General features: G+C 36.4%; 1 protein-coding gene across 4 annotated transcripts in view; it reads right to left on the bottom strand.

The window, feature by feature from the left end:
- Window positions 1-16,749, bottom strand: part of NME7 (NME/NM23 family member 7) — a 214,573-nt gene extending 197,824 nt beyond the window's left edge. For 3 of the 4 annotated variants that reach the window (XM_073011811.1, XM_007989596.3, XM_007989592.3), the window contains exon 1: window positions 16,641-16,749. In XM_073011811.1, coding sequence (XP_072867912.1) covers window positions 16,641-16,643 — 3 coding nt within the window. In that variant the 5' untranslated portion in view covers window positions 16,644-16,749. Of the gene's footprint in view, window positions 1-16,405; window positions 16,511-16,640 lie in introns of those variants that run through there. The other variant, XM_073011812.1, reaches the window with a different exon arrangement.
- Window positions 16,750-16,845: the final 96 nt, after the last annotated feature.

The following is a 16,845-nucleotide window of genomic DNA, read 5'->3' as shown; positions in this document are numbered from 1 at the left end:
AAATGTTAGTTATGCCTTAAAAGTTGAGTTTATTCATGCCTTCATTCATTCAACAAATATTGAATGGTTTCTCTTTGCCAGGCACTGCAATAGACAGTGGGGATATTCAAGACAGAAGACAGACAAGGCCCTGTTGACATGCAGCTTACTTACTAATTTTCTGTCTCTCCTTATAGAATGTAAAAGTAAAAATATATATATAAAAATATATATATAATTCTTGTAATAATATATGTTACAGCCAGGCATCATAGCTCATGCCTATGATTGCAGCTACTCAGGAGGCTGAGGCAGGAAGATCGCTTGAGCCCAGGAGTTGGAGTTATGACTATACCACTGCACTCCAGCCTGGGCGACACAGCGAGACCCCATTTCTAAAAATGTAAGTAAATAAATAGTGTTACAAAAACAATAGGATAAATAAGTAAACATGCCAACTATTAGGGGTAGTGAGCTAGGGAGTACCCCTTCAACTAGAATAACAACTACACTTGATCTGAGATGTCAAAACAGGATGAGGAAAAGCCAGTCATGCAGAAACTCGGGGTAAAAAAACATTCCAGGTAGACAAAAAGTTTAAAGTTTTGGGAGGAAGATGGACCTTTGCAAGTTTAACAAACAACAAAGCCAGTATGATTTGAAGGTAGAGTATGAGGAGAAGATACAGTGGGATGGCATCCTGTGGCATCTATCCATTGTAGAGGCCCTAAACCCACTCTGACATTTGTAGTAAATTAGATGCATCCTGGAATAGTACTTTTATATCACCTTCTCTCTCCTGTGCTCCCTCCTCCCATATTCTTTTTTCTTTCAAGAATAAAAGCCAATGGCATAGACGAGCAGTATCATTGCTAAGAAATCTGAAAAGACTATTCTTTAGTCCATCTAGTACTCCTGTGCAAACAGAAAAAGTTGTACCTTCCTCAGAATATTTTACTGACACCTATTAGAAAAATACATAATCAATAAGAATATCAGCAACTCACTCATAATTGTATAATGTCCTATATGTAGTATGTAGCAGCCCTGGTTGCAGAGATAGAGAAAAGTAGCTCTATGCAAAATATGCAAACCAAAATGGTTCCATCTTTTCCTGTATGTCATATACCAAATGCTGCAGATGCTAAATATAAACATAGATTTACATGCATTGCAAATTACTACTATTCTGCATTAGCTACAGTTGGCTGCTGATTCTGATAGCATTTTCCTCATGAGAAAAAGAATGAGTCTTTTTGAATATTAGTCAATGAAGAAAATACTGTGTTTACGGTAAGGTGATACAGATTTAAGTGGTTGTAACCACGAAGGTACCTTTATAAAAGTGGTCGAAGTCTTGATACATCCACAAGTGTTAGAAGTAGTGCTCATCAGACAGTCTAGCTGAAGAAGATACTAAGACAGTGTTTTCTTTGGAATGCACTTGCCTATATTATCTCATGTAATTCAAACATTATTTTTATTTTGTAGTTTCCTGCTTAAGTTTTTTAAAATGTCAAAGGATATTTTGGTAAAGTAACAGATTCCAAAAACAAAGGCCAAAAAAACCCAGAAAAACCCCCACATTTTCAAGCTTAATCCCAAAGAAGATCATTAGTTTCATCATTTATGCTAAAGTTTTCTAATTTAGGTAAGAAAAATGTGTGTCTTTGACTTTATGAGAAATAATCTGTGACACTGTATCCATCTGTGATTTCTAGATAAATAGCATTCGAATGCCACTTCAATATGATTAAAATTAATAAGCAACTAATAAAATCCGTAAAGGATAGCTTTTCCTGGAAGTGTCTAATGATGGAAGAGTGCCACCTAGTCTTCAATGTGGATTCAACATATCCTGCCCAAAAAGCCATTTCACAAAGCCGTTTTACATATACCCTCAATTTTAGCCCTGTAGTTATTCATTAAACCATAGTAATTTTGCAGAGCCCTAGTCAAGTATCAAAATATGAATTCTGAAACCCTGAAAAAAAATGTATATCACCTATATCCACTAGAAATTGAGTTTTTGAAAAGGAAGTTAAATTTCTTTCTATAGCTACATAAAAGCAAAAAAACAGTTACCAAAAAAAAAAAAAAAAATTTAAACATCATGACCCTAAGTAGTAGGCTAGAAAGAATATGAGGTTCTAGGCTTAACTGGCTCAAATCTGGGCCCTACTGCTTTCTAGCAGTATAATCTTGAGTATTTTTAAAAACTGAGGTTTTCCTTATGTGAAAAGAATTTAATATACAGTAGGCATTCAATAAGTGATAGCTATTAACTGTTAAGAAAAAGAGCTTTCCCATTCTGACTTATAAGTTAATCAGTTTCTTTTTTTAAAGAAAAGTGAAAGCAAGTTTATTAAGAAAGTAAAGGCGTAAAAGAATGCCTACTCCATAGGCAGAGCAGCCTCCTATTGTTTTTAATATATCCCCTCCAGTCATCAGGACTTTAGGAAACATTTTAATGAAAGGATAGCTTGTGCCAGGTCAACAATTTCATTTCTCTCTAATTCCTTGCATGAAAGAGGACCTATTCTAAGGGCGGGGGGGGGGTATCCTTTGCCCAATCAGCCCCAAATAAGTTTAAAGCTTTTAAACTTATTGATGAAATTATCAGATTCGAACAGCCACTCTTCTGGAATATGAGTGACATTCAGTGAATTCTCTTCCACTGCTTTCTAACATCTAAGATCCATACACCTACAATGAACTCATTTTCAACAAAGGTTCCAAGAACATATATTGGAGAAGACAGCCTCTTCAATAAATGGTACTGGGAAAACTAGGTATTTATATGCAGAAGAATGGAACTAGATCCCTTTCTCTGGCCATATACAAAAATAAAATCAAAATGGATTTGGATTAAAGACTTAAATTTAAGATCTCAAACTATGAAACTACTACAAGAAAATACTAAGCAAAATCCCTAAGATATTGGTATGGGCAAAAATTTCTTGAACACCACCACACAGGCACAGGCAACCAAAGCAATAATGGATAAATTGGGGCACATCAAGTTAAAAAGCTTCTGCATAGCAAAGGAAACAATCAACAAAGTGAAGAGACAACTCAACAAACTGGGAGAAAATATTTGCAAACTACCCATCTAACAAGATGTAATAATCAGAATACACAAAGAGCTCAAACAACTCCACAGGAAAAAATCTAATAATCTGACTAAAAAATGGGCAAAAGATCTCAACAGACATTTCTCAAAAGAAGATAACCAGTGGCAAACAGGGATATGAAAAGTTGCTCAATATCATTGATCATGAGAAAAATGCAAATCAAAACTACAATGAGGTATCATCTCACCCCAATTTAAAAAAAGTTTTATCCAAAGGACAGGCAGTAACAAATGCTGGCAAGGATGTGGAGAAAAGGGAACACTCATACATTATTGTTGGGAACGTAAATTAGTACAACCACTATGGAGAACAGTTTAGAGCTTCTTCAGAAAACTAAAAATACAGCTACCTTACAATCCGACAATCCCACTACCGGGTCTATACCCAAAAGAAATTAGTACATCAAAGAGATATCTGCACTCCTGTGTTTACTGCAGCACTATTGACAACAGCCAAAATTTGGAAGCAACTAAAGTGTCCATCAAAAGACTGGATAAGGAAAATATGGTACAAATACCATTTTAAAAAATATGAATTTTGTCAGTCATAAAAAAAAATGTGATTCTGTCATTTGCAACAACATAATGGAATTAAAGGTCATTATGTTAAGTGAAATAAGCCAGGCACAGAAACACAAGCATTGCATGTTCTCACTTACTTGTGAGATGTGAAAATCAAAACCATTGAACTCATGGAGATAGAAAGTAGAAGGCTGGGAAAGGTAGTAGGGTGTCGTGAGGAGGTGAGTGAGGATGGTTAATGGGTACCAAAACAAATAGAAAGAGTGAGTAAGACCTAGTATTCAAGAGCATAATAGGTCAATAATAATTTAACTATACAATTTAAAATAACTAGAAGAGTATAACTTGATTGTTTTTTAACACAAAGGATAAATACTTGAGGAAATGGATACCCAATTTTCCAAAATATGTTTATTATGCATTGCATGCCTGTACCAAAATATCTCATGTACATACTTATATATTAAAGTATTAAATATATACTTATATATTTATAAATATTAAATATAGTGGGTATATTAAATATACCTTATATACACACATACATACACCTAGCATACTATGGATGTGTATATGTAATATATATATATTATACACACACACACACATACCTGCTATGTACCCACAAAAAATTTGTTTAATTTTGTTTAAAAAAGACTGATTTCATGCCACATAAGCCTTTTATGATCTGGCCTCAGGCTACCTCTTTATCTCATCTGCCTCACCTGCCTCTGCTACCCTCTCCCTCACCTTCTCTGCTCCAGTTACACTGGCCTTCTTGCTGGTTACTAAATAAACCAAGCAGGCTCCCACTTCAGGGTCTTTGGATGTACTATTTCCTCTGCCTAGACAGCTCTAGGGCTAGGATTCCCAGGGCTCTCCACATCATCACTTCATTCAGGTCTCCACTCATATGTAAGGAGGCTTCTCTGACCAGCCAACTAAATACCAACTTCTTCACTCTCTGTCTTGTTTGATTGTTTTTCCATAACACTTATCAAAACCATACATTATACTACGTATTTGTTTATTCTGCGTCTCCCCAGAAATGTTAGCTCCATAAGGGTGGGACTTTGTCACTGATTGCTCAGAACAGTGCCTGGCACTCAAGAGAAACTTAAAAATAATTGTTGAATGAATGAAGCTAGAGCTCTCTCTCAGAATAAGAGTCCACTGTTTTTGACCCAGAATTCTAGACTTTTCTCTAGAGGTGAACAGCCCTTGATCAAAACTGGTTGTCCACTCCTGGTCTCTACCAAGTAACTAGCAGTGAAATTCAGTGGAAAGTTACCTTCCTTTCTTTTCAACTATCTTTTCAGAGGATTGTCTTTCTTCCTTGGATGTTTGTGCCTTTCTACTCCCTGATATTGATATCTCTTCTCTGTAAATAAAATACCTACTTCCAAGGACACTGTCAATTAGTTAAGAATCTTAAATGCCTTAAAAAATAGAAAACATTTTCTAAGTGTCAGGCACTATCATTAAAATAACAGATTTGCAAAGCTTTTGTCAGGTGTTAAAGTGAAAAAAGAAGAAGGTAAAGCCGGTAGGGGGACAGAGAGCAACTGGAGGTGTTATTTTAGAAAAGTGGACAAGGAAGTACTCTCTGATGAAGCGTCATTTGAACATAGGTCTGAAAAAAAGTGGAGGAGCATTTCAGGCAAATGGAATAGCAAGTGCGGTTGAAGTGCATGTAAAACTGGGGGGAAAAAAAAAAAGATGTAAACTTTGAAAATGTGTATCTCAAAAGCCTAAACCAAAAAGAATTGCTTAAAAATTATATGAATAAAAACTACCTCAAATACTTCTGAATAGTCACTAACTCTGTGTATCTTGTGTCCACTCAACGCTCACCCAAAGGGGCATCTGGGTCAATGAACAAAAATGTTTAAAAGCAAATAGGATAGGGGGAAGCATCTGTTAAGCATTTAATTGTACAGGACACTAGGCTGAACCCTGAACAATGAACCACAATGACGGAGTTTCTTACTTCATTTCCAAATGCCTTCCAATCAGTTTAGGGAATCAATGATGGCATTAATATGCATAAGTTTAATTTTGGATTTATACATATTCACGTTAAAGAGAACCTGAAGCTCAGTCAATGAAACATAGCAGAGAAAAAGTTGTGAAGTCAACTAATCTTTCTTTTAATTAGCATTCCTTCAGTATTAGTCTCTCTTCTGTGTCCCCACATTCAGTAGGTCTCTATCTTAACACTTGGAAATAACAACAGCAGTAGCAATAGTAATAACAGCTAACATTTACCGGATGCTTACAGTGTATAAAGCATTGGGCTAAACAATTTATCATTTAATTATAATAACATCCCTATAAGGGAACTAGTATCATCATTATTATTATTTTTCTCATTTTACAAATGAGGAAATTGAATTTCCCTGAGTTAGTATTACAGTGTTACAGTGTATCATGCATTTCTCTTCTTCTCTTTTTTCTCTTCCTTCAAAGCTGTGAGCTTTTTAAGAAAGAAATCTAGTCTTGTTCGTCTTTGTATCTCAGGTATATATCATGGTGCAAGAAGCCAAAAGTGGGCAGAAAGATGAGTTCAAGAGTCTCTGCTCTGTATCTGAATATAAATGCTTATTACTTCAAGTTTGATTCTAAAAGTGTTCTAATAATGCATGCTACAACCTAGGTGTTAAAGGCATTGGGAGACAAGATAAAAATCATAAGGTCAATACTAATGTCATTTGGAAAAGCTAGAAAAAAAAGTGATCATATTATTAGAGAAGCCATTCTTTCTTTGGATAAAAACTTGAAAATTTTTAATTATGAAAAACATTCAGATATCAAAGATAGACAGATATTCACCTTTCAGAGATTTCAGTACATGCAGTAGAATTCAATAAGTTACCTAAAAAGCAATATGGTTTAACATAAATGATAAAACTACTTGCCACTAGACGAAGGGGTTTTCAGTTTTTCCAGAGCCAAATTTCTGAGTCTAAGTGGCAAGAAAGAGACGGGGTCTGAATGGTCTCATTGTACTTTCACAGTCAAATTACTGAATAATAAAATCTCACATGACCAGCAATAAAAGTAAACGTTCCCAGTTAATCTATTTAAGTTGAGTAGATATTCAGGGATCTCACATCTAATACCTGCTAAATACATATCACATATGTTTAGCTGCCCCTACCCACAAAAGTATATGACCATTATTGAAACTGGTCTCAAGACCCATCTCTGCCATTTCCCATGCTTCCCTCCTTTTTACCAGCTTTTTCTTGTTCCCATTAGGAAAATGAATCTAAAAACAAATTTAGGAAGAGAGAATTTAATATATAAAAGTAAATTTTTTAATAGCCACAAAATTGCATAACACCATTAACCTCAAATATTTATTTTTGAAGGTTGACATTTTAATCTCTTCCATTTTCCTCAACTATCTTCTCATTAGGCAGCAATCTGGTTAATATGAAAATAAGACATTTCATATGTATATTACAGTTTATAAATTACTTTCATATCAACTTAGTTGATCTTCACAAAAAAATGCTTTAAGGTAATCTAAACAAAGTATTATTTTGATTTTATGGATAAGAAAATAACTATCCAGAAAGATTACATAACACACAGCTCATAAGTGCTTAAGCCAGGACTAGAATAAAGATTGAAATTTTAGATTTCTTGTTCTACATCAGTTCATTTGTACTTCAACAAGCTACATCTTGAAAATAAGTACACAAGAGAGGACTGCAAAATCTGTCTACAAATAATAGTTTTAAAAAGGCTAACTTAATATTCTTCACTACAGTCAGATGATAAATCTTGAATTTTAACAATTTATAAGAGATATAAAACAATAATTACAAAGAAATATTGTAGGTAAGTATTAACAGTGCCTATCATCTATAGAACATACAGTAATTTATATGTCTCTCAATATTCTGAGCAAAGCAGGTGACAGTTTTATTAAAAGTTCAAATCTATTGTTAGACATATGTGTGTAATGTATAGAAATACCAGTTTAGAGTTTAGAAGAAACAGGCACCATGGTACACTGCTAGCAGAGTATTCATTGGCAAAACTATTTTGGGAGTAGTCTGGCAATGTATATTGAAAGTCTTGAAAATGCACATGACCTCACACACCCAGTTATTCCCTTTTTAATTTATTGTAAGGGAATAATTATGGATGTCTATAAAAATGTGTTTGCAAAAATATGTTATTGTGTTAACAGAACAAATTAATAAATGGATTTTTTAAAACAGAGTAAATGAAAGAATAAGACGTAGAGCTGTCCCTCAGTATTTGCAGGGGATTGGTTCCAGGACTCCTGCAGATACCAGAATCCTTAGAGGCTAAAGTCCCTTACATAAAATGGCATAGGATTTGCAAATAACCTATGCACATCTTCCATTATATTTTAATGCATCTCTAAATTACTTACAACACCTAATACAACGCAAATGCTATGTAAATAGTTGTTATACTGCCTTGTTTTTGTTTGTATCTTTTATCATTGTATTGTTAGTTTTCTTTTCAAATATTTTCAATCATCAATTGGTTGAATCTGGATGCAGAACCCATGGATATCGAGGGCTGACTGTAGTTCTTAAAACTGATCTGGAAAAATGCACAAGATATATTAAGCAGGAAAAACCAGATTTCTAAACAATGAATATAATAGAATCATACTTTAAAGGATATATATATGTATCTGTGTGTGTGTGTGTGTGTGTATGTGTGTGTGTATGTGTATATAAGTATATGTGACCAGGATAGTATACAAAAATATTAATAGCGATTGTATACAGGCAGTGTTATTATAGAAAAATTTAATTTTATGACTTTTACTTCTATATTTTCTAATTTCTAAAAATCACTAAGTAGTTTTCCTATATTTCTACAACAGAATAAGTTAAATACCTTTATAAATATATATAAAACATATATAGCATATATATTTATCATGTAAATATTGAAACTACAGAAAACAAAGGATAAAAGTTAAATTTACATCTATCAGAGAGCTCTAGAGCCATTATGTGTGCATATGAAGATACATTTTAAAGAGTATAGAAATATGAAGGCACAGCACATAAGATGAGTCAGGAGAGAGAACAATAGCAACTTATTAAGGTCAAGTGTCTAGTATCAGAAAATAAATGTGAATTAAGCAGTATATTTTAATAGCTACAGTTTCTCACATCTAATTAACAGAAAGTTTTAAAATATTGACAACTTTGGAAGTGAAGAAATTTAGGCAGTTTTTGAAAAAAAAAGTGAATACAAAGTTCATTGGGAATGCTGGAGATATTTGCTACAGCACCATCAAGAAAGATAGCAGGTGAAGATTACAGCAGCAAACATAATTCCCATGTTGAAACTAGAATGCATACCCACCTGGAATGTGTAGCTCTGCTCGCCACACCTTAGAGTGGATATTATAGAAACAAAAAAAAGTCCAGAAATGGGAAAATACATTATGAAATGGCAACTATAAGGGATGAAATTAGGAGTCTCTGAAGTTCGAAGACAAGAGCAGGTCAGAAAAATATTTCCCAAAGTTTATAAGATCATAAATTTTACAGATAAGATAAAAATAAGCAGCAAGAGACCAAATTAATATGGCAAAAGTTTAAGGCAAATCCAAGGAAAATAAAATATTTCAATGGAATAGGTAAAATATATAAGATGTATAATCCCACTGCATTTAGAATAAAATCCAAAATCCTTCCCAAGTTCCATAAGTCTCAGCATTCCTGGCTCCTTCCTGCCTCTCAGATCTCTTCTCATCCAGCTGTCCTCTCATTCCCCAGGCCCCAGCCACACGAGCTCCCTCCTATTCCTTTAATGCACCTCTGTGCTCACTATTGACTCTGCCTGGAATGCTCTTCTCCTAGGTTTCCACCTGGCAAGCTCCTTTTTATCACTGAGATCTCAGCTTAAAAGTCACATCCTCACGAGGACCTTCCCTGATTGTCCTACTCAAGGCTACTCGCTCTTGGAACCAACCAATATTGCATTACTTAGTTTAATTTTCCTCATAGTACTTATCATCATATGAGGTGATCATTATCTATTTATTCATGTAAATTGTTTTTCTCCTAAACTAAGGAAAAAAAGGATTAAAGAGTTTTGTCATCAAGGAGGCTTTCCCTCACCACCCCAGGCTCCTTCAGATCACTCTGTTTTATTACTAATTTCCACCTCACCTTGTCATTTTTCTTTTGTAACCCAACTTACAGTTGCAATTTGTTTTCCAATATTGGTTTTGCTCCATAAATTCCATGAGGTAGGGGCCACGGTGTGCTATCTTATTAATCAATGTATAGCCACCGGTTTACCAGCATATGGAAAGTACTCAATAAATACTTTCTTGAATAGAAGAATAACTGGTGAATGAGAAAGAATTGGGAATAAAAAGGCAGAAAAAGGAAAGCAAAAATAAATAAAAAGCTACATGTAAAAAAAATTATGGCATTATATTAACCACTTACTATTCAGTTCTCCAAATACCACTGTTTCCTACTAAACAAGAATATACCAGGCTCTCAAGTGCATTTTAATACAATATATAGGAAAATAAACTTTTAAGAGTTTTGTATCTGCAATTTATGCCTTATACTTTCTGATTCATTTTTTGTAAATAAAATCCTGTGGATCTTTGGAACTGCAATTCCTTCAAATCAACAATTCAACTAACAAAAGAAATTCTGGATAAATAAAAAGCAGATGCTGGCTGGGTGCCGTGCTTCACACCTATAATCCCAGAACTTTGGGAGGCCGAGGCGGGCGAATGACCTGAGGTCAGGAGTTTGAGACTAGCCTGGCCAAAATTGCAAAACCCTGTCTCTACTAAAAATACAAAAGTTAGCCAGGCATGGTGGTGTGTGCCAGTAGTCCCAGCTACTCGGGAGGCTGGGGCACAAGAATCGTTTGAACCCAGGAGGCAGAGGTTGCAGTAAGCTGAAATCGCGCCACTGCACTCCATAGCCAGGTCGACAGAGCAAAACTCTGTCTTAAAAAAAAAAAATTTTTTTTTTAAAAAAAGCAGGTGCTGAAAATAAAACCAGAAAAGGTATTAGGAGAAACATTATAAAGTTGGAAACTGAAAAGCATTTCATTTCCTGGAATAAAAGTTTGTTCTTCAGTAATCATGAAACTGTCTTTGAAAGCTCTGTTCAAACCAACTTTGACTCATTCCTATAATCTCAGCACTTGGGGAGGCCGAGGCAGGTGGATCACTCAACGTCAGGAGTTCGAGACCAGCCTGGCCAACATGGTGAACCCCGTCTCCACTAAAAACACAAAAATTAGCCAGGCATGGTGGCACATGCCTGTAATCCAAGCTACTCACAAGGCGGAGGCAGGAGAATCACTTGAACCCAGGAGGTAGAGGCTGCAGTGACCCGAGATCAAGCCACTGCACTCCAGCCATTGAGACAGTGTGAGACTCTGTCTCAAAAATAAATAAACAAACAAACAACTTTGAGACATCTTACTTCAAAGCTTTAGATTAGTTCTTATGGAACATAGCTAATAATCTTTAAAGTCCTTCCTTATACTGACAGTTCATCTGGAGTAATGATATTCCAATAAATGCTATATTTTAGAAGATATAAAACATGAACATCTCTGTTAGTCAAATGTATCTTAGAATTACCTTCTCTGTCCTCTTTATAATACATAAAAGTAAAGAAATTGATGAGTCCAGTATACGTTTCATCTTAAACAAGATGTACGAGAAACATGCTAAACTACACTTCCCTATCTCTGCTTCACAATATAAAGGTGGTTCTAGAATTTGGAAGCTACAATTGTAACAAACTAGATGAAGACAGAAGCTGATTAGATAAACTGCAGTGGTCAGGAAGCCTCACCAACAGAGCAAACAACCTCCATCTTCAGCTGCTTATTGAGAGGCCATAATCCTTTGCTACAATACATACAACAGTGGCTAGAGTGAATACAGAAAAGGGACATCTGCTTCTTAGGCCTGTTCTTTCTCATAAACAATTGACAGCAAATATGTAGGAGAGTTATCTGGATGCAGAAAGAAACTTGAAAATTTCACTCTAGCCAATTTTAGGCTGTCATTAATTCAAAGCTGTATCTGCCACACAACAAGAACATTTTCACTAGGTCAAAAGAGGAATAAGAATATCTGCAGGCCTTGAGATTTCAACTATTTTGCCTTTTAAACTATATATTAGCCGAACGTGGTAGCTAATATATAGTTTAAAAGGCAAAATAGTTGAAATCTCAACATAAACATAATTCCAGCACTTTGGGAGGCCAAGGTGGGAGGATCACTTGATCCCAGGAGTCCAAATCCAAGCTGGGCAACATAGTGAGACCCTGTCTCTACAAAAAAAATAAAAATTAGCTGGGCATCATGGCACACAACTATTATCCTAGCTACTCAGAAGGCTGAGGCTAGAGGATCGCTTGAACTTGGGAGGTTGAGGCTGCACTGAGCCATGATCTCACCACTGCATTCCTGCCTGGGTGACAGGGCAATGTCCTGTCTCAAAAATAAATACATAAATAAATAAATAAAACAAAACAAAACAAATAAAGTATATATTCTTCAAAGTACACTGTGTTTTGAACTTTGTGGATCAGGACTCACAGTAAGAAATACATTTTACATCAGAATCCAGTACACATCCAATGCCTATACAATTAAACAAAAGTTCATGAAAATTACCCTTACAACATGTAGTGAATACGTTAAGTTGGTATTTTATGTCCTCTTTTTAATGCTGGCTACATACCACAAATTTGAGTAATGAGTTACCAGGTACAGTTTGAGAAACACTGCTGTATGTATACATGTGGTCTGGCCTTTGCCTACCTCCCTCACCACATTTCATGGTATTTTGTACCATACTTTCCCTACTGCAGCCACCCCTGCACCATCCCACCACCCAGTTTCTATTATTTTATTACATTGAACCGTAAGTTTCTAAAATATACCAATCTCTTTTCTGCCTCAGGGTATTTGATCTTGTTGTTAGCGTGGCCTGGAACACTTCCTCCAGATCATTGTACTTTGTATTATATTATTCAGGTCTCAATATAAAAGTTCTTTCCACAGAGAGGCCTTCATAGACCACCTAATTTGAAAGAGCCCCAGTCTGCAATCCTGGCAGGAGGAGTGGGAACAGGAGTTCATTCATTGCCCTTAGCATTCCTGGGAAGTCTGGTAACAATAATGTAAGACAGGCAAAACAAAAAAAAAAACAAAAAACAAAAAAACAGTATTTAGCAAATGTTACTTTCCAACCTCCCTGAAATTCTATTCCATTTTCTTTATGACAACTTTTCTGACTCTGATTGAGAAGCAGGGACTCAATTGTACAATTTGCCCCCAATTATTTTGTATTCTCTCAGACCACTTACCACATTCTTTCTTATTTTGTATTCATTCCGCAAACATTTGAGTGCCTAATATAATCTAGGTAATACTGTGAACAAAATAAACATCAACTCCTCTAACAGTTCACATTTTAGTAACAGTGACAAATCTATAAACAAATAATTTCAACTGAATGAGGCAAGTACAATAGGAGAGACATATACTACATAAAATGGTGACAAAAAAGAATGAACAATCAACCGTTTTCTTTTTTTCTTGATTTCACAGTGTGGAGGGGAAAGCTCTGATTATCTGCATAGATTTTAAATTTGTATTTATTTATACTTTTTTAGAGACAAGGTCTCACTATGTTGCTCAGGCTGGCCTTGAACTCTTGGCCTCAAGCAATCCTCTGGCCTCAGCCTCTTCAATAGCTGGGACTATACACATGTGCCACTGCACCTGACTCGACTCAACCCTCTCTGAGCAGGGAAGGAAGGCATCACAGCAGAGACACCTACACTGGGTCTGGAAGTGAATCCACCTTTGCAAAAATTGTAACAGTGAGAGAAATCTAACCTAACTGACTCCATATTGCTTCTAACCTCACAAAGCTAACTGCCCTTGCTCATACCTGGGCACAGGCAAGCTAACTATGGGAGAAATGTATAGTTTAACTTTGAAGCAAGGATGGTAATAGTCCCTTCCAAAACTGACCCCCTCTAGGGACTAAAACTGCCTTTGTAAGACTAATAGAAGGCCGCAAAGTTAGGATTCTGAGAGGGATCTAAAATCTGCTAAGATATAGGCATAGGTAAGCAATAACCAGCTACTAGTCCTTGCTTTTCTACAATTTCTTACTATTCAGAAGTCATGTAGCCAGAGGTCACAAGATTTGTAACTTCACCAATTGCTCCTTTAGATAACATCACTATTATAAAACCTAAGATTGGTCTTGATATATTTTTCAGGCTTCTGCATTCTGGCAAACCTCCTGATGCCACCCAGATACATGACTCATACCAAGAAACTGACTCTACTAGTCCTATGACTCTCACCTAGACAACTGACTCAGCACAGAAGACAGTTTGGAAACACCTATAAATTCATCCCCAACCAATCAATAGCACCCACTCCCTACCCACCTGCCCACAAAATTATCCTTAAAAACCACAACCTCCAAGCTGTCAGAGAGGTGGATTTTAGAAATATCTCCTATCCTGCCACTCAGCTGCCTTGCCTCCATTAAACTCTTTCTCTGCTGCAACTCCTGCATTCTCAACGTTTGGCCTTTCTGCGAAGCGGGCAAGAAGAACACGTCGGCCTGTAACAGGAGAATAAATAAGAGTTTGGCAAGCAATAAGAGGGTGCAGGTATTCTGTGTAGAAGGAATTGCAAGTGCAAAGTAGAAAGAGGAGGCATACTACCAGTCTGAAGTTGCTTGGTATGTTCAATGAAAAGCAAGTAGCTAAAAGGCAAGATAATTTTTTTATAAAAAAAGGTATGGAAAGGGAAAGGCAAAAGCTAGACAGAAAAGTGCTTGTTCATGGAGGAATTTGTGTGCCACTCTAGACATTTTACTGTAGGAAATGGGGATTCTAGAGTTTTAAGGAGGTGAGTAAATCAACAGGCTGGGCTTTTAAAAATTCCTTCTTGTGGCAGAGAAAATAATGGATTGGAGAATTTCCAGACCAGACTGTAAAAGTCACTATTAAAATAATCAAGAAATGAGGAGATGACAAACTAAAATTCGATCTAGTGACCAACTGAATATGAGAGAAATAGGAAAGGGAGGAATGTAGGATAACTCTGATTTCTAGTTTATAATATAGTATATATTATAATATAGTTATAATATATACTATAATATAGTAGTAGCAGTATTTAACTTGGTGAAAATAGGAGAAACCAGGAGGAAAGAGCAAGTTCAGTTTTGGTCATATTAAGTTTGAGGGACCTTTGAGACAGATGTGTCCGGGAAGCAACTGAGTTAGGCATTAGTAGATCTGAGAGGAAAATTGAAATTTAGAAGCAAAATCAAAGGTGTTAGTAGAATCCGTGTGAGTGGACAAAATCACCCAAGGAAAATGTCTAGACTAAGAAATGAAAGTAATTAAGGAGTGAATTCCAAAGAACGACATTCAAAAACCAGGCACAGCCAGTAAAAGGAATTAAGGACTATGAACCTCAGTTGTCACAAACAGACTAAGCAATATATATTTTGAGAAGTAATTACTGTATTTGGCATTTAAAAGGTCTTTAGAAACTTAAGCAAGAACAACTTTCTTGAAGGCATTAAAGAAGCCAGACAAAAGACTTTTGTCTGTTTGATATAAGTAAAAATAATATCCTTTCAATAAGTTTACTGATAGATAGGAGGACTGGGAAATAACCGGATAAACACAGGATGGATGACATGGTTTTGCTTTATTTAATTTTCATAAGATGTGTGACTTGAGCACTGAGTAGAAGGAACTGGAGAGGAAGAGGCTGAAAGCACAGGAAAGAAAAAAGACAACTGGAAGCGAAATGTAACAGATGGAAGCAAATGAGATCAAGAGCAAAGATGGATGGATTATCCTTTAATATCCCTTTCTCTACACTAGAAATACAAGACTAAAGGCTTGGCAAAAATATAGATCAGTGTGTAGGTTGGGGGCATGAGATTGAAGAAATGGCCTATTATACTCCATCATGTTTAGAAAGGAGAAATGAGGAGGGCAAAAGACAGGGTTTATAAATGGAAGGCTTGAAAATGTATTTACAGAAAATGGGGCAGGGGAAAACTGGGGTAACCAAAAGGATTGCTGAGTAGTATGAAGAAACAAGGGGTGATGGGTGGGGGCTCTGTTTCTAAATTCGTAGCTATAACTATCTAAAGATCTTTCTATCTTCCAGTCCGTTATCCATAAGTGCTTAAAAGATACGATAGTTAAGTGAATTAACTAGAACCCTGGTACTCTCAGACATGTGGGTGAATTAAAATCACCTACAGGTTTATTTAAAATGCAAATACCGAGCCCCATTCCTTTCATTCAGAATTTCCAGGGGTGAAGTCCAAACAGTGAATTGCAGAAGCTCTCCAAGCAATCCCAGGAGAAATTTCTGTTTAAAAAAAAAAAGAAAGAAAAAAAGAAGAAGAAAGAAAAGAAAAGCAAGCACAGACCTAGAAGGTAAGCAACTGGACAGACAAGAGCTGATCCAACATACATCTGTTAATGGCCCTCGTGGGGGCGTGGGGCAGTGCTCTGCCACTCAGAAAAGCAAAAGGACTCCAAGATCTAGGGAGATTCAGATCAGTGTTGAGACAGTCACATACACACCACCCCATACTCTTAACAAAGCGCGTTAATGTGAATCTGTGAGCATGAAAAATGCCACGATGAACAATGAAAACACATAATGTTGTTCAAAACAGGTTATTAGACTCGATGCCTTACCCTGAATTTTCTGTTTCATTACTCTAGAGACTTAGTAGCATCAGTGGAATTCAGGGTGCTGTAAGAAATACGGAGAGCGAGTAAACTGCAGTAACAGCCCATGGGAAGGCGGAAAGAGATAATGGGGAGAAGGTCGGGAGGACAGGACAACTTTAAGTGCCCATCCGCCTGAAGACTTGGAACGCTAAGTAGCTAGGACCCCACAGCCGTTCTTCTGACATCCCCTGGCACTCACCATTGTCTCAGGATCTCAGCACTAGAAAATAGGTATCGTTGAGACAGGAAGACACCACCACCAACACCATCATCCGGTTACTCAGGCAACAGAGCACCGCCCACTGTCGCACGGTGCGTGGGACGCCACCGCCCCACCTCTTCGTCCTTAGTGGCTGGGAGTAATCTCAGCTGCGTTCACCCAATCGACAGGCCCGCCCCTCCAC

The sequence above is a fragment of the Chlorocebus sabaeus genome, chromosome 25 (assembly GCF_047675955.1).
Source record: "Chlorocebus sabaeus isolate Y175 chromosome 25, mChlSab1.0.hap1, whole genome shotgun sequence".
Lineage (NCBI taxonomy): Eukaryota > Metazoa > Chordata > Mammalia > Primates > Cercopithecidae > Chlorocebus > Chlorocebus sabaeus.
This window is presented reverse-complemented; position numbering and strand designations above follow the sequence as displayed.